A 17,199-nucleotide genomic window follows, 5' to 3' on the forward strand; every position below is an offset into this window, starting at 1 on the left:
AAATTTGACGGTTGTCTATAGTGATTTAGGGGTGGACACTGGTATTTGAAAGTTTGCGTTATTCATGTCCAGCAAAAGTGCACAAGCAGTGCGTGTATGTAGGTAAAAAATTAAGGATTAATACCACGAAAAACTCCAAACTGATACATCTGTGATAAATTTATCCCAAATTAATATTTTGATCACTAAAAATCCCAAAACGGTACACCTGTGATAAATTTACCCCAAACTAATCTTTTGATGACCAAAATCCCAAAACTGATACATTTGTGACAAATTTACCAATCGTTAGTTTCCGTTAAATTGGATTAATATCACAAAAATCACAAATTAGTACACTCGTGACAAACGGAGGGTAAAACACTAAACCGGTACACTCGTCAACTGCCACAGGTCATCCAACTCAGCAATTTGACTGTAAAATTTAACGGAAACTAATGGAGGGTAAATTTGTCATAGATGAATTAGTTTGGGGTAAATTTGTTATAAGTGTACCAATTTGAAAATTTTCGTGACATTAACCCAAAAATTAACAATAGAAAAGTAGTTCGAAACCATCTCGACAAAAATTTGAATTATCAGTTAATCGATAGAAACTATTGGCACGATACTAAGAGATTGTACATTCATGTGCGTGTGGAAAGAGAACAAAATATTTTAAGAGTGAACTTCTTTTGGTATGGTTGTTTGAAAATTATAAAAAAGTTAGAAAGTCGAAATTGAAATATATAAGAGATAAAACAAAATTATTAATCTAGGCATTTGCCCATTGATACAAATTTTTTCAAAATTATTACTTCGGGATATTTTGAGAAAGAAAATAAAGGATTGTGATTCTTAAAGAAAGGACTTCTCCTTTTGCTTCACATGATTTATCTCCATCTCATTTGTTGCTAAAATCACTTCTTTGTAAATAGTTGACTAAAATACCTTTCAAATTAAAAATTCACCTTTTTAACCGTTGTTCATTAATCTCATTTTGGCAAGATCTCACTCTCCCTCCTTCGTTAAGTTGATGCATTTGCTGCAACTTAAAGTACTTTATCTAATGCTAGACCAAGATGAGCAACGAGGCTCACAAAAGAAAATGTCATTTGTCGTCGATGCCACCTCCAATGAAGCTATCATTGGCGACCACAAGAAGACCATCACATGATTTGACCCACACCGAGGTTGTAGTGGCACGGGCTCCTGGAGGCAATAAGGAACGATGGTCGAGAGCCAAGGCGATGATGGAGAGAGAGAGAGAGAGAGAGAGAGAGAGAGAGAGAGAGAGAGATGGTCGTGCTGTAACGGTAGAGGCGAGTGACCGAAGAGTAGCGTGTGCACTGGTGACGACATGTGCAAGCCAGTGATGGTGGCAGCGTGCGGTGGTGGGCACGGCATGAGAGTAGGGGCTGGGGTGAGATTGCTTGAAGCTTTGAAGCATCGAGCAAGTCTGATAATTGTTCTAGGAGACAGTAAATTCAATAGAATTTTCTCTTATGTACCTCTTTACTCATCTTGGTCGAGCCGAAAGACAAAAAAACCTTAAGTTGCAGCTAAGACATAAACTTAATGAAGGAGGTGTAGGTCACGAAAATGACACACCCAGGATCACCATAAACAGAAACTGAAACACGTAAATGGAGAAATTATCTATTTGCGTACCTGGTTTGGAATCCATCAAACTTGACGTGGAATTGGCGACGGTTTCTGAACACGAACTCAAGTGCATCTCCCCTAGACCCTTTGTCGGACACTGGCCTAATGAGATTGCCACTCACGAGAAGAAATTTCTCTCTAGATCCGTATGTGAGTCAGATTGTGCATCATCAGGTTAGGGGAGGGACTTGAGCACTATTTATAGAGTTTTTTTTACCACGGGCCCTCTCATTACGGGCCGGGCCGTACTCGGCCCACACTAGCCAGCCCCATATTAGACTTATTAAGAACTTACATATCTCACCTTTATTAGACCAAACTAATTTAGTTAATTCAATTAATGAAGCCCACATTAGGAAATTCTAACATTCTCCCACTAAGGCGGTATTAATTGAAACAGAACTCTGTACGCACCCTTATGTTGGTCTATAAATTATTCTTAATAGTCAATCCGATCCCATGAAGTCTCGAACACCGAATCATGACGGTAATTGCATGTACTCACGCAGAGCCTTCCATGGTCACGAGTACTTTCAACTTTACTGATATGAATTCAATATGGTAGTATGGTAAATGAACAATATCTCATAATGAGTGATACTTCATGTGTTGTCCATTTTGTCAATCCAAATTCTCTCTCCTCAAGTGTCACAAAACCTAGTGTGTCACCAGAGAATATCCTTCATGGTTCCAACGAACCTACATATGTCTTACCCTTATAGTTAACTATTCCTTATGTGTAACAAGACATATCGATAAGGCTAATACCAAAAATGCCCCTAGCCTATACTCAAGATTTGCACAATGCCTCGATATTTTCATCAAATATATATATATATATATATATATATATATATATGTACTCAACGTGATAAAATTACATTCACAAATACCTCATTGAATACAAAAAGTTGATACATATCCAAATATTACAAAATGTAACAAAATCATATACAAATTTAATAAAAGCAACACAAGACTAAACAGTTTCCACTAATTAACAATATCCCATGATACTGCTAAGCCATGTTAATGACACGTCGATCAAATACACAAGGGCGAAGGCATTTAGTTAGTGGATCTGTAATCATATCATCTGTCGAAATGTGCTCTACTGTAATGTCACCATTTTGAACCGTTTCCTTTATGGTCAAAAACTTGATCTTTACATGCTTAGACCCCTTGAGACCTCTGTTATTGTTGACAAATAATACCGCAGCTTTGTTGTCACAATACAATTGTATGGGCCTATCCACAAAATCAAATACAGTCAATTCTCTAATGAGGTTCCGGAGCCAAATAGCCTGAGTTGCGGCTGAAAAGCATGCTACGAACTCCGCTTGTATGGTAGAGGATGAAATGGATTTCTGTTTCTCGCTTTTCCATGATACTGCACCTCTCGCTAATAGAAAGATGTACCCTGTTGTCGACTTCTTGTCATCTTGACAGCCAGCAAAGTCTGCATCCGAATACCCTACTTGCTGCAGGTCCTGAACATGTTTGTAAATCAGCATAAAATTTATTGCCCTCTTTAAGTATCTCAAAACCTTCTTGGTAGCAACCCAGTGATCGTGTCCTTAATTTGACTGATATTTGCCTAGAAGTCCTGTTACAAAAGCAATATCTGGTCTTGTACATACTTGAGCATACATAATACTCCCAAGTGCACTAGCATAAGGTACATTCTTCATTTGGGCTTTCTCAAAATTTGAATAAGGATACTGTGACAGACTCAACTTATCACCCTTAATAACATGAGCAATTCCTGGCTTGCATTGTTGCATGTTGAATCTTTTTAAGATACGATCAACATATGTCCTCTGAGATAAATCCAATAGTCGGCAAGAACGATTCCTATGAATTTCAATGCCAAGGACAAAAGACGCCTCACCAAGGTCCTTTCTATCAAAGTTCTTTGACAACATCCGCTTTGTCTCATGTAGTAAACTAAGGTCACTGCTCGCAAGCAGAATATGATCCACATAGAGTATAAGGAAAATGAATTTCCTCCTACTAACCTTGTAGTATATACACTAATCCACTTTGTTCTCAACAAAACCAAATGAAGTGATAATACTATGAAACTTCAAGTGCCATTGTCTAGAAGCTTGCTTGAGACCATAAATAGACTTTTTCAGTCTATATATGAGCGTACCTGAATCATCTGCCGCAAAGCCTTCGGGTTGCATCATATAGACTTCTTCATTAAGGTTTTCATTGAGAAAGACAATTTTAACATCTATATGGTGTAACTCCATATCGAAATGAGCTACCAATATCATGATCACTCTGAAAGAATCTTTAGAAGAGACTGGAGAAAAAGTTGCTTTTATAGTCTACTCATTCTCTCTGAGTGAAATCCTTGTCTACCAGCCTGGCTTTAAACTTCTCAATCTTTCCTTTGGAATCCCTTTTAGTCTTATATACCCATTTGCAGCCAATAGATCCGTGACCTTCAGGTAATTCAGCAAGTTCCCAAACACCATTATGCTCATAGACTACATTTCATCTTTCATTACATCTAACCACAGTTCCGACCGAGGACAAGAAATAGCTTCTACATAAGTTACTGGATCAGTCACAAAATCGATATCGTAGTCTTACTATCCTATATAGACTAAATAATCCTGTGGTATAGCTGATTGTCTCTTCCTAATGGATCTCCTAACTGGAGTAGCAACAGTCTCATCCTGCACCTGAGGGGCTTGAGGAACTTCATCATGAGCTGTCTCAATAACAGGATCCTGAGCCTCAACAAGTTCAGTCTATAGTGTGGGAGTCTCCACAATTATCTGTATGGGAGGAGAAAAAGATATAACATTACCTACCTTACTATTATCCTCAATAGTCTGTGAGCAGCTACTTTCTTCGGCCACATCAAACTCCAGAAACTTCACTATCTGTGATTTCACAATTCTTGTGCCTCCATTGAGATTATAGAACCGATATCCGTTTGAATGATCCGGGTAAGATACAAAGTAACACCGAGTGGTTCTGGAATCCAACTTACTGAATGTTGGATTATATAACTTCACTTCTGCAGGACATCCTCAAACCTTAAGATGGTTTAAGCTAGGCTTACGTTCAGTCTATAACTCAAAAGGAGTCACTGTGACAGCTTTAGTAGGTACACGATTCAGAATATATAAAGCTATTTTCAAAACTTCACCCCACAGAAAATTAGGTAAGTTTGTCCTACTAATTATACTCTTCACCATTTCCATAAGGGTGCGATTGTGCCTTTCGGCCACACCATTCTGCTCAGGACTTTCAAGCATAGTAAACTGAGCCACTATTCTAGAATCCTCCAAGTATTTGACAAATGGCCCTTTAAGCTATCCAGCATCGCCGTGCTTGCCATAATACTCTCCACCTCGGTCAGATCTAACAACCTTTATGACCTTTTCCAACTGTTTCTCAACTTCAGTTCGAAAAATCTTGAACTTGACAAGAGACTTGGACTTTTCCTTAATCATGTACAGATAACAATATCGGGAATAGTCATCAATAAATGTGATGAAATAAAAATTTATACACAAGGTTGCCGTATAGGGTCCACAAATATCAGTATGAATGACTTCTAATAGGTCAGAACTTCGGACTGCAGTTTTCTTCCTTATCTTGGTCATTTTACCTCTACAACAGTCTACGCATGTCTCTAGGTCATTTTTAAGAACAGGTAGGATGTTAATTTTTATCAGCCTTTTTACTCTATCCTTAGAGATGTAACCAAGCTATTTATGCCACAATGCATAAGACTGTTTCTTAGATAGAGGTCTTTTGGAAACAACCTTTTCAGCCGTATGTCGCGACCAACCTCCCTATTTTTTTAACAAAAGAGGGGGGTCTCGCCTGGTACGTGCTAAGTCTAGGTTCATGACTTAACTAAGGCTCTCCCAAGCCCATACCATATCGCGACTTAGGGTTTAAGTATTAACATGCAAGTGGTTTATACCAAGGAGTCGCCACTAATCGATTTGGGGTGGGTCGATTAGAAACCCAAATAAGGTGATGGGAGAATCACCCTATTCCTACGAACCAGAGATTAAAAGAGTTCGGGGACTTGGTTACACTAGTTGGATAACTAATGCCCTTTCGGTACCATTTTACCCTGTTCATTTCTGAAAACATTTGTCAAGCAGTTTGGATTGATTTTAGCACCTTTCTCCCAACATGTGAGGTACTCAAGTGAGTGCATAATCAGAAACGATCAGCAGTCAGGAACACAACAATTCATGCAGCCTAAGGTTCTAACCTTAACTAAGTCAGATGACATTCAAAACACAACAACTCATGCAATTGTATTAAAACATGCATAATAATATAACGGTAATAAAAATAACATGCAAAATGCTACCGCACAATCTCATGCTTAGCTAATTTAAACAAGACAAAAACATGCATAATAATACCATAATAAATTAAAACAACAAATATATCACATAATTTGAAAAAAAAAATCTTTTTTAAAAAAAAAATTTTTTGGAAAAAGAAAAAACAGAAGAAAAAGAAAAAAAAATTTTAAATTTTTTTTTATTTTTAAAATAAAATAATAATAAAATATAATATTAAAAAAACGGGTCGGGTCGGCTGGATCTGACCCGGGTCAACAGACCCGACCCAGGGCGTTGACCCGGGTTGGGTCGGTTGATTCGAATCAGGTCGGAACCGACCCGGGTCAACGGATCCGACCAGGGGCGTTGACCTGGGTCGGATCAGTTGATCCGAGTAGGAACTGACCCGGGTCAACGGATCCGACCCAGGGCATTGACCCGGGTCGGGTCGGTTTACCCGGGTCGGGTCGACCCCCGCGTGCACAGGCACGCGGGGACGCCGGCGGAGCCAAAATTGGCCTTCCGCCGGCCGACCCAGACCGGCGCCGACCTTAATCCGGCCCCTGGGAGTGGCCACCAAGCTTCGCCGCCTGCCTCGGTCGTCGTCCGACCGCATACTCGCCGGCCGGCGACCAAATTAAAACCAGTCTCATTGAGGTATTTTGTCGAACACCAGGCATGCACGACCAAAAACAGGAGATCCGACCTGTTTCGAGACCCCGCCGTCCTTGGGAAACCTGTTCTTACCTTTGGCGATGACGCACGGATGGCGGGGGACGGCGGTATGGGCCGGGACTCGTGCGAAACGACCGGCGCGGGTCCCGGCCAAACCGGGAGCAAAAACAGGGGAGAACAGAGCAGTCCGGGCCGGGAGACGACTCACCGGTCGACGGCGCGTCTGGGAGGCTTCCGGCTGGTCCGCGGGCGACGGCGACGCTGCTGATTCTTCTTCTCGCTCCGACAAACTCAGTTTGCTCTCTCTCTCTCTCTCTCTCTCTCTCTCTCTCTCTCTCTCTATTCTCTCTCTGTTCTATCTCTCTCTGTTTCTCACTCCAAATGGCCGACCCAGGCTCTCTGGCTCTCTGTGTCGCCGCCGTCATCTTGGCGGCGGGGATGGATGGCTGAAGCTGAGGCGCGGTGGCCGCCGGAAGCTCCCTTTCTCTCTCGGCTCACACTCTCACGCTTTCTCTGTGTTTTTCTCAAAAATGGTCAACCGGGCCTCTCTCTCTCTTTCCGGCTTTTATAGGCGATGACGACGGTGCCCCCCTGCTTCGTTACGTCTGCGTGACGACGGCCTGCACCGGCCTACTCTGGCCCGTGACTTTCGCGGCCATTTAGGCCGGTGCAGAGGGGGGGCCAGTTCAGACGCGGAAGAAGAGAGGAAGAAGGGGGAGAGGAGGCCGGGTTTTCGGGGAGGACGGGACTGGCCATTAATGCCAGTCCCGTCGGCGTGCTTCGTCGGCCATCGTCTGGCCTGATGGGGACAGCGCGGGGCTGCTCCGCCGCTCGTCGCTTCTGCGTCAGCGGCAGAGGAGAACAGGGGAGAGAAAAGGACCGCTCGGCGTAGGGACGAAGAAGGAAGGAAGAGACTGGGCCGGGCCGGGCCCAGCCACGCGCGGGGAATAAAAAGAAAAAGAAAAGCGGGCTGGGTTCGCGCGGGGAAAAGAAAAAGAAAAGAAAAAGAGAATGGACTGGGCCCGTGCGGGGGGGAAAGAAAAAGGAAAAAGAAAAGGGCCAGGTCGGCCCGGCCCCGACCCAGCCCAACTCGGAAATTCCTTTTTTTTTTTTTTAACTCTAATAGATCCTATTAATACAAATGTGCCTAAATTCTATATGCAATGCATTTAAATAGAAATATTTTTTTGTTTTAGGAATTAAAGAAAATTAACTCCTAAATTTTGTGTAATTAATTTTGGGCAAATTAAAAATAGGTGTCAACACTGTATAAGCGACATATATGTCATTGGGAGACAAACACAATCTGTACAATCAATTGTATATATTACAGTACCCAACCTTATTTGAATCATGAAACAAAGAAATAACATTGTTCTTAATTTCAAAAGAGTAGCCATACATGTTTAAACACGATACGAAAACTAAATTCCGTCTAAAAGAAAGTACATAAAAAGTGTCTTTTAACATTAATCTAAAACCAGAGTCTAGAATTAAGATAACATTTCCCACAAACACCACGTTGACTTTCTCGTTGTTTCCCACAGTGAGTCTTGATTCATCCTAATTTGGCATCCTCCAATTTATGAATCACTGTATGGTAAACACAACATGATTAGTTGCACCACTATCTAGCCACCAAGAATTGGATGATGCTTCTGATAGGTTGGATTCACAAATAAGTACCAAAGAATCATTACCTGTAGGCTCACGTTTGGAGATCCAAGCCTTAAACTTCCCACAGTCCTTCTTTATATGACTTTTCTTTTTACAAAAGAAGCAGCGGTCACCATCCTTCTTGAAGGATGTTTTCTTTGGATCCATATTGTCAGATTGACCGGTAGTTTCATGAGTACTTTTTTTTTTTTTGGTAAGGTAGTTTTATGAGTACTTTTATGAGTACAATTTCTGAACTTCTTATTCTTCCTCTTGTGGGAACTAGAAACATATAAGGCTAGATGCCCTCTTTCCTTCTTAAGTTTCTCTTCCTCTACCATCACCCTAGCTATCAAGTCATTAACCGACCAAGTCTCATATTGGAAATTGTAATTTATTTTTATAATCCCAAAATCAGGTGGAAGGATGTTCAGGGCTTGATGCACAATGCAAGCATCAGGAATGGAAACATTAAAAGCTTGAAGCTTCGTCTTTAAGTCTATCATCAGGACATAATCTCTAACCCCAACAGTACCATCATATTTCATATTGAAGAGCCTTTGAAGAAGTGTACCAACCCTAGCATTAGATGAAATGCGGTTTCTAACCTCTAAGGCTGCCATCATTTCCTTAGCAGTATAGTCAGCTAGCAAACCACTTTTCATTGTCAATAAGCAAATCCAATTGCTCTTTTCCCAGGCAGCATAGTGCGCTTTCTCAGTTTCAATACTGGTGGCCGTGATATCTGCCGGCTTATCCTTTGTAAGAGCAATGTGAACATCCGCCAGCTTCATTCCAAATAGAAAATCCTCTTTCCATTTCTTAAAATTCAACCCAATAAGGACCTCAATGGAAATGGAATTGCCATTTACAGAAAAGGTGACTGGAAAACAAACAAACAATACAATCAGCATCATGTGAGTACTTATGCAGAGAGTTACATACATTATCACATAATCACCTTTGGGCAAAAAATATGACATGCAGTTGTAGACTCTCCACATGATAGCGGCCATGAGAACATATTCTAATCTTTCGTGAAATCACCACCTTTGGGTGTATGAACTACTAAGATCAGTCATTCCTCAAGCATATGTCGTACATGTATCTCTCCATGAACCAATACAAAATCACCTCTTTTGGGAGTATGACCATGCATTAGAGCAGGAGACATCCCACCACAATATGAGACCGCTATTTCTCAAACTCGGTCAAGTGTGCCACTTTGGCGGTCACTTTCCAACTGAATCCTTGAAAATCTCTCGTACCAGGGATATGAGCTTTATGTATCACATTCACTGTATACATGTAATGCTAGACATAAAGACGGGGGCGTATATCTCTGAAATTACATGTCATGCTAATTATATTGTTCCATTCATTGATAGACAATAAATTACACTCTACACAGTCCTTATGTGGTGATATACATGTGAGCTACCATATGCATTTCCGAAACCATAGAGAAATACAAGAAAATACGCAAAAAATACCCTAAAAATAAGCGTCTATAGGGTTCTATACATATTTTCACATCTTTAAAAGCTTTAACCATGTAAAATAAATACACCACAATGTAGAGAATCTCGATACGAGCGCGTTGGTACTAAGAACGTCCCAAACGGAAGTTAGATGCGCCTTCACGCGCCGCTGGAAAGCGAGGCGCGTTTTTAGCTGGTCAAATCGGTCTGAACCGCCGGTCCAACCGGTCAACGGCCAACGGATCGGTCCAACCGGTTGACCGTCGGGTCAACATTTGGGTCGGGTCAACATTCGGGTCGGGTCATCGGTCATGTTGGGTCAGGATCCGGGTCAACCCGGATCTGAGCCCCCGTTGACGTCATGTTAGCGGTTACCAGTGGGGAGACGCACCGGTTCGTCATGGCCGCGCATGGCCATCACGCGCCGCCGCGCCCACAGCGTGTGTCGGCACGTGAAGATGTGTGCGACATCCCCTGGTGACGTGCCACCCGTCATTCTACTCGTCTTGACTAGTAGATTCCAAATATATAATAAAATTCAACTTTTATCTGACTAAAAATTTCAAAAAGTGGCAAAAACCTCTTGATCAAGACGAAAATGGTCTTCATCCGCGTGTTTCAGTTCTAATCTATGGCAGGCTCTGATACCACATGCAGGCCACGAAAATGGCACACCTAGGATCACCATAAACAGAAATCGAAACATGTAAATGGAGAAATTATCTATTCGCGTACCTGCTTTAGAATCCACCGAACCTAACGTGGAATTGGTGACGGTTTCTGAACACGAACTCAAGTACATCTCTCCTATACCCTTTGTCGGACACTGGCCTAATGAGATTGCCACTCACGAGAAGAAATTCCTCTCTAGATCCGTATGTGAGTCAGATTATGCATCATCATGTTAGGGGAGGGACTTGAGCACTATTTATGGAGTTTTCGACCACGGGCCCTCTCATTACGAGCCGGGCCGTACTCGGCCCACACTAGCCAGCTTCATATTAGACTTATTAAGAACCCACATATCTCACATTTATTTGACCAAACTAATTCAGTTAATTTCAATTAATGAAGCCCATATTAGGATATTCTTACATGAGGGACAAAAAAAAAATGGAGGGAGAGTTAAATCCTACCATGAGATAAATAGAGAATAGTTGAACGGTCGAAAATTTTAATTTGAAAGATATTTTGGTCAATGATTTACAAAGAGGTGGTTATACCAATGAATGGGATGGAAATAGAGGCTGCCTTTACATATATGTAAGTGATAATCTGCATATCATATCCATGAAACCCTAGATTATCTCAAACTTGAAAGAGTAAATTCAAATCTGAGCAGATAACTAACTACCAAAAATAAATATCATTGAAACCCAAAAAAATCTAAATAACGAAATAGACAAAATCCCAATATCAAGAGTACTTGCACGTTCTTACGTCATCTTCTGTTGATATAAGATAAATTTTATACATTAACTGTTGAATTTTCGCTTGTGTCATTCATTCTGTCGATAATTTACTTGTTTTCCACTGACAGAGGACAGATCAAATGAACCGAGAGTAAAGCTGCAGAGAGGGAGCGCAAGTAAGCGAGGGACCTAGAGAAAGTGACTATTCATAAGTTGATTTCTGTAAGCTGTTCTTCCAACTTTCTGTTTATAGCTAAACAGAGTAAGTCCAAGCGATTTCATTAGGAAAGAGAGAGGGGTAGAGGAGACAGGTGCAGCCAATCATCTGCACAATGGAGTGAACATATTTAATGTCCAGATGAAGGTGCTAATTTTCTTTTTTGGCCATCAGAGAATGCACCGATCATTTCCTGAAGTCACCAATATTAATATGGCAAAACAGTGTTGACGATGACTGTGATATTATAGCTGCTTCATGCAAAACTCATCTCTTTTCTTGAGATATATAACCTCCCAAAACCCTAATTTGAGAGCTCGATGAAGCACTAAAAATAGCAATATCCGTGTTACTGTACTGATCTGAGAGATATTATCAACTAGATAGCTAGCAAAACCTCAGTTCCCTTTAGACATTAGTGTTCATTCATGGTCGGCCAGATAATACATAAAGCACTCGCCAAAGATAAACCTAAAAAAATCTGATGTACGAATACAAAGAAAAAAGCGAAAAAGTGAGAGGGCGAAGAGAGCATTATAAATGGAAGAATAATTATGATGGCCAAAACATAATGGAGAATAATCCTAACAATGATGAAACAAAAGCTGAAATGGAAAAGCCAAAACCCCAGAAAAAGTTGCATAAAAGAATGGCCCAGAGAGTTTTTTTTTTTTTTTTTAGTAACCGAGGTGTCCGGGCCAGCTTGTGCGCACCTCGACTATTCCTCGGGGGAGACTAGCACAACAACCCACCGCCATGGCCCCCCACTTAAATCACAAGTGCTCAGCTGGGGAATCGAACCTGGGACCAGTGCGCCTAACCACACAATTCCAAGTACGCCATAACCAACTGAACTACCCATGGGTGGGTAAATGGCCCAGAGAGTTTATGATATCATAAACCAAAGAATTTTCTGGACAGCACAAATGCATCATCCACAGAAAGAGGATTAAAGGAACACGTCGATTAGATTATTACTTAGGAATATACTATACCCAGATGAATATATTTGAAACATTAGAAGCTGAGATTAAGTGATTCTTGCTTATAGAGGAAGATCTATGGATGGCAACCAGAGCTGAAACCTTGAACCAATATATACTCACATAACTTCTTAACTTTCACTACTGGGAGAAAGCAAGATTCGACCACCCATATCACAAGTTATAAGCAAAACATGCATTTCGCTTTTGAACATATGGGTAAAACATTTTCCCCAAGCTGAAAAAAAAAGAGGGCATTCCAAATATAGCAGCAAGCCTTCAGCATCATCTTGGTCTGTTGATCTTAGTTCGTACTAGCAGCTAGCAATAGAAATGGCAGTACCTAAAATTGAATACTGTGACTCCATTAGGGACATTGGCAAGTTTTTCATTCCTTCCTTCCACTTGATGAATCGATTCCACAGGACGTCCTGAAATTTTAACAACTAATTGTCGTAGTTATCAAAATAGCTTCTAAAGGAACAATATGAAGCCTTCTGAAATCTGAAGGCCGGACAAAATGGCCTTTCAAAAGAATGTAAACATTCATCGGCCACGAAAACAAGCTCCTGCCAATAGTGAATATTTATTACTTTTCCAAATTCTCTAAATCCCCGTGATTAACTTGTGCTCAAAGACTAATCTTCCCATGTCCGAGGTACGAGTCATTTTGGTGCTGTTGCATTGAACTTATGGTGAAGCAGACTTTTCAATTTACGGGGCATAATCTACGTTCCATTTTCATTTTTTTTACTTGATGATTGTATGATAGTTTATGTGCGGATATACTTGTGCATGCTAGTGAAGAAAAATTTTCGGATGAACACGCACAAACAAGGTATTTAGCATTAAGTATATGCTTTATTCTTTAATGGAGGAATAAATTTCAAGCATGTATAAGTCATAAGCATGAGCTATTCCCTCGTGAATCAAGCATTAAACAGGCAAAACGAAACATTGCAATCAAGGAATTGTTCAGTTGGTGTCCGCTATATACATAAGCCCTTTGTCTCAATCCGAGGCAGGATCTTTAGGCAGAATCACTATCGCAATAAGCATTTTCAGAAGCTAGAAGTGCTGGATCTTCACAAACTAACTCTTGGAAAATCAAATTGGTATTTAACTTTACAAATTGCTTAATCTGACTTGGTTAAGAAGATTGATAAATGCTATGTCAAATCAATTTCCCTCGTATCATTGTAGTTTCTTGTCGCTTAACATTAATATCGTATTAACAATGAAACACCGCCTCCATGGCTAGACATTCTTCTGTTTGTACCTAACTCAGAGCTCTCACTAAGAACTGTGAATTTTCTCTTCCCTGTTAAGTTTTCATCATGTTATTTGACATATCACACAAACAGTCTCTGAAGGCGTACTCAGCTTTCTTCTGGCCATTTTTCCCTAGGAAAATACGCATTAGTGAGAAAGGCGCATGGCTACCTACATATATTCGAATTTCAGAAGTATTTTTAACGTAAGCATTCATGATAATACCTCTACTTGACAATGTTTAGCTAGGATCAGTTGATATGTGTTAATCATTAACATCTTATCCTTACTTTGAAGCCTCAATTCCATAAAATTGGCAATGGTTTATTTAGTAGAATAATGCCAGAAATACTAGGTCACGCTCCTGACCCGCTTGTAGTTAGTGACGTATTTTAAACATTTTTTTATGTTAATTGATCTTAAAATACCTACCGCTATTCCTGTCTACTTATATATAGTTACTCAGTCGTAATATTCCAAAAACTTTTTCATAGACAAATTAATCATACCACTAGAAGTAGTTGTAACCGCAACTAGATCCCACTTATATTAAAATGGAACATCCACATTTCTTTGAATATAGTTGGCTCTATCACAAACATTTGTGATTGAATGCATCCAATAACAACACTCTTTATCTTTGCATCGACAAATATAGATATAGTAAGATTAATTTACAAAACTTGCTTATTATGTGATGTTGCAAATTACAAGTGAAATTTAGGCAAGTGATTATATTCAACACTTAGTGAGAGTCTATTGCATCACGTTGTAAATCAATTTGGTCAACTAGTCTTAGAATACCTAGTGTTATTCATGTCTTAATTTCTGAAAATGGACGAGGCATGCACTATGGCTATGTCACTAGTAATGTGATAAGTTTACATATAACAGCAACTACTTGGAAAACCGCATCACATCAGCCTCTTGGGTAGTACAACCAAAAGTTGGATTCATTACATCCAATTTAATCAGTCAACATGGGTTTCTTATCTAGATTTGAATAAATGCACTTTCTAATCTAGGAAGACCAATCTTTTGTGTGAGAATGATATTTGTGCAAGCAAAGTAATCATTTAATTCTTTGTTTGAACTGTGTTCAAGATGAAATTCTCAGTTGTATTTTCATCCCTACTCCTATTAAGTGTCAAAGGAGAACTGGTAGACAAGCCAATCCAACAAAATAAATTTTGTCAACTTCCTTTTATGACGAGGAAACATATCATAAGTAGATAAGTCTTGAACTCGTGAAATACCTAACTAACCTTGTAGATGTATTATTCAACTTTGGTCTTCCTCTAAGCTTGCTTGCAACTGTACTATTTAACAATGCCAAAGAGACAATTTCATCATTTAGGTACATGTAACTAGCCAGGACCTCTATACTCACCAAATGGCCTCTAACTATAAGAATGAAGCATGCATGTAAATGAGACTTAATCTCGAACGTGGCGTTTAGCGCATTTATCAAATGAATGACGGTCATAATCACCTGTAAGGAAAGGTCGGTGCAAACCAAAATGAGACTGATGAGAATAGAATCAAACACACAAGATCAAGAGCATAATGTGCTTCACAAGATGTATAAAAAAGTCCCTTTTTATGACGCCTTCGTTAATCTCAGTGCAGAATTAATTAAGACAAGTTTTGTCAACTTTAAGCAAAAGAAAAGGTACTATTAAATAAGCAATTTGCCTTCACGTACATAGAGGATATTGGCAATGATGAGAGCTTGAATATAAAAACGTTAAAGGCTGATGTGAAAGCATGCATGAATCAAATAAAGTATCTGCAAAGGATTATTTTAAGGAACCTTAAAAAACTGGATCAATTATTTCCTTCCAATTACTATGGTTATTTTAGTTGAATTAAGTGTGTCCGTCGTACGAACAGATCATTAATGGGGGCACGAAATCTCAAGAGTCTTAAAGGATCCGGAGGATTTTAAAAAAGATACCTCATCAACATGCAAATGACAAGATGAATGTCATTAGATTACCAATAATTTATAGACACTGTTTTCAATATCGTGTACCATATATGGCACAATAATGATAGACAGAGATTGAGAATAAAGAGGAAGGTTCAGAGATTAATTCTTCCTGTATGAAATTAGGGTTACTGTTTTCTTTTGTTGCTTGTTATCACTGTACTAATATAGCTATCGTGTGCATCCCATACTCTATACGAATCATATACACTACTGGAAGATGCGTGCTTCGATGTCAAATCCTCAATACAATCAAAGTAAGTTGAATATCAGTTCAAGAATTATGCCGATCAAACTGTGTCAGTCAAAATTCAAAATCAAGAAAAATTCTTTGGGGGGTCAATTACCACTTATCAAGAGAAGCTCGCGGCGCCGGAGCTCGACTCCTCACTCCCCTTGGTTTGATTGGTCGCTTTCTTCTTCTTCTTATATGGAATCCCCCTTGCCTTGGCTTGGGAATCCCTCACTTCTCGGAGATAGACTCGGATGGCGCCGCTAGCGAAGGGGTTTGTTTCCGGGGTCCCTCCGTTTTCTTCGTAGGCAGCTCGGAGCCTCCCGATGAGTGCATCAAGGCTTCCCCAGGCTTGCCTGAGCGGGCACGTGCACGGAGCCGGCGGCTCTGGCTGCCCGTAGAACATGCATCCTTGGATGTGAACTTTAGTCTTGCCTATTTCAAGCATCGCAATAAAGTCAAGGTAAAAAATTCCATGTATCGGATGTTCGTGACATGTGCAAAACGAAATGATACCATTATGTACGTAAACCATTTGCTTAAGCTTTTAGAGTCTGTAAACACTTATCAATTGAACTAGAAGCTATGAAAGAGCGGCATTACCGAACTGATCTAGATAGCGGAGGAATTCGAGAACTTGAGTGTAGTTGCACTGTGAGAGTGGAACTGGGGGCCTTTGGTTCTTCAGGTACTGAATGAAGGCATTCCAATCTCTTCTTTTCTGCGACTCGTACCGGCTCGGCGTCGCCGGAGAATCGCCACCGGGAGATCTAGACGATCCTTCGACGATGTCCTTCCCCCTTTCGCTCGACATGATCTCTCTCTCCCTCTCTCTCTCTTAGAATCACCCAGAGAGAGAAGAAACTCTGATGAAACACTGATGGAGGGTTTCAGTTTTTGCTAAATAAGGCAATGACTGAGGAGAGGTGGAGGTCAAAACAACAGGAGAGAAATCGGAGTGGAGAGGGAGATGAAGAAGATCATGTCATGGGCCTCCTGAGTAGACATGGCGTGGGCCAAAGGAGAGGTTGCTCTCTCTCTCTAGCGTTTCTTCTTTATAATAGACGGTGACAATTATAACCAATATTTCACTCTCGAGAGTTTGAAAAGCAGATGTATACTGAAGAAGAATTGGCGCAATAGTGGTCTAATCTTTGACAAAACTAGTCCTAGAGATGTGAGGTCGGATTTCTGGTTCCTTCTTTCTCCCTACTGGAGTCCCTCATGAAAAGAAAATAAGAAGGAAAATTTGAACTTGCTTTGAACTTGAGGGTCTTAATGTAAAATGCCCCAAAAAAAGAAG

The 17,199-nt window shown here is 40.3% G+C and overlaps 1 protein-coding gene across 2 annotated transcripts; it reads right to left on the reverse strand.

The window, feature by feature from the left end:
* Window positions 1-12,498: 12,498 nt before the first annotated feature.
* Window positions 12,499-16,913, reverse strand: LOC115685589 (protein LIGHT-DEPENDENT SHORT HYPOCOTYLS 10-like). 2 transcript variants are annotated; one of them, XM_056315105.1, is made up of 3 exons: window positions 16,500-16,913; window positions 16,012-16,331; window positions 12,499-12,848 (listed from the first exon to the last, which is right to left on the reverse strand). In XM_056315105.1, exons 1-2 carry the CDS (start codon window positions 16,708-16,710, stop codon window positions 16,018-16,020), a joined length of 525 nt encoding a protein of 174 aa, XP_056171080.1. In that variant the 5' UTR covers window positions 16,711-16,913; the 3' UTR covers window positions 12,499-12,848; window positions 16,012-16,017. The 2 variants fall into 2 exon arrangements, with proteins under 2 accessions (XP_056171080.1, XP_030466528.1); XM_030610668.2 differs by having other exon boundaries at window positions 12,499-12,833; window positions 16,500-16,910.
* Between the last annotated feature and the right edge of the window lie 286 nt (window positions 16,914-17,199).

This window comes from Syzygium oleosum, unplaced genomic scaffold (assembly GCF_021117445.2).
Source record: "Syzygium oleosum isolate NSW1041296 unplaced genomic scaffold, Sole_v2.1 Sole_v2.10, whole genome shotgun sequence".
Classification (NCBI taxonomy): Eukaryota; Viridiplantae; Streptophyta; class Magnoliopsida; order Myrtales; family Myrtaceae; genus Syzygium; species Syzygium oleosum.

Excerpts from the sequence above, each read along its gene's own strand:
- LOC115685589 (XM_056315105.1), bottom strand. The coding sequence starts at position 16,710 with ATGTCGAGCGAAAGGGGGAAGGACATCGTCGAAGGATCGTCTAGATCT. Across the intron at positions 16,332-16,499 it reads CCGCTATCTAGATCAGTTCG|GCAAGACTAAAGTTCACATC; the intron begins GTAATGCCGCTC and ends TGCTTGAAATAG.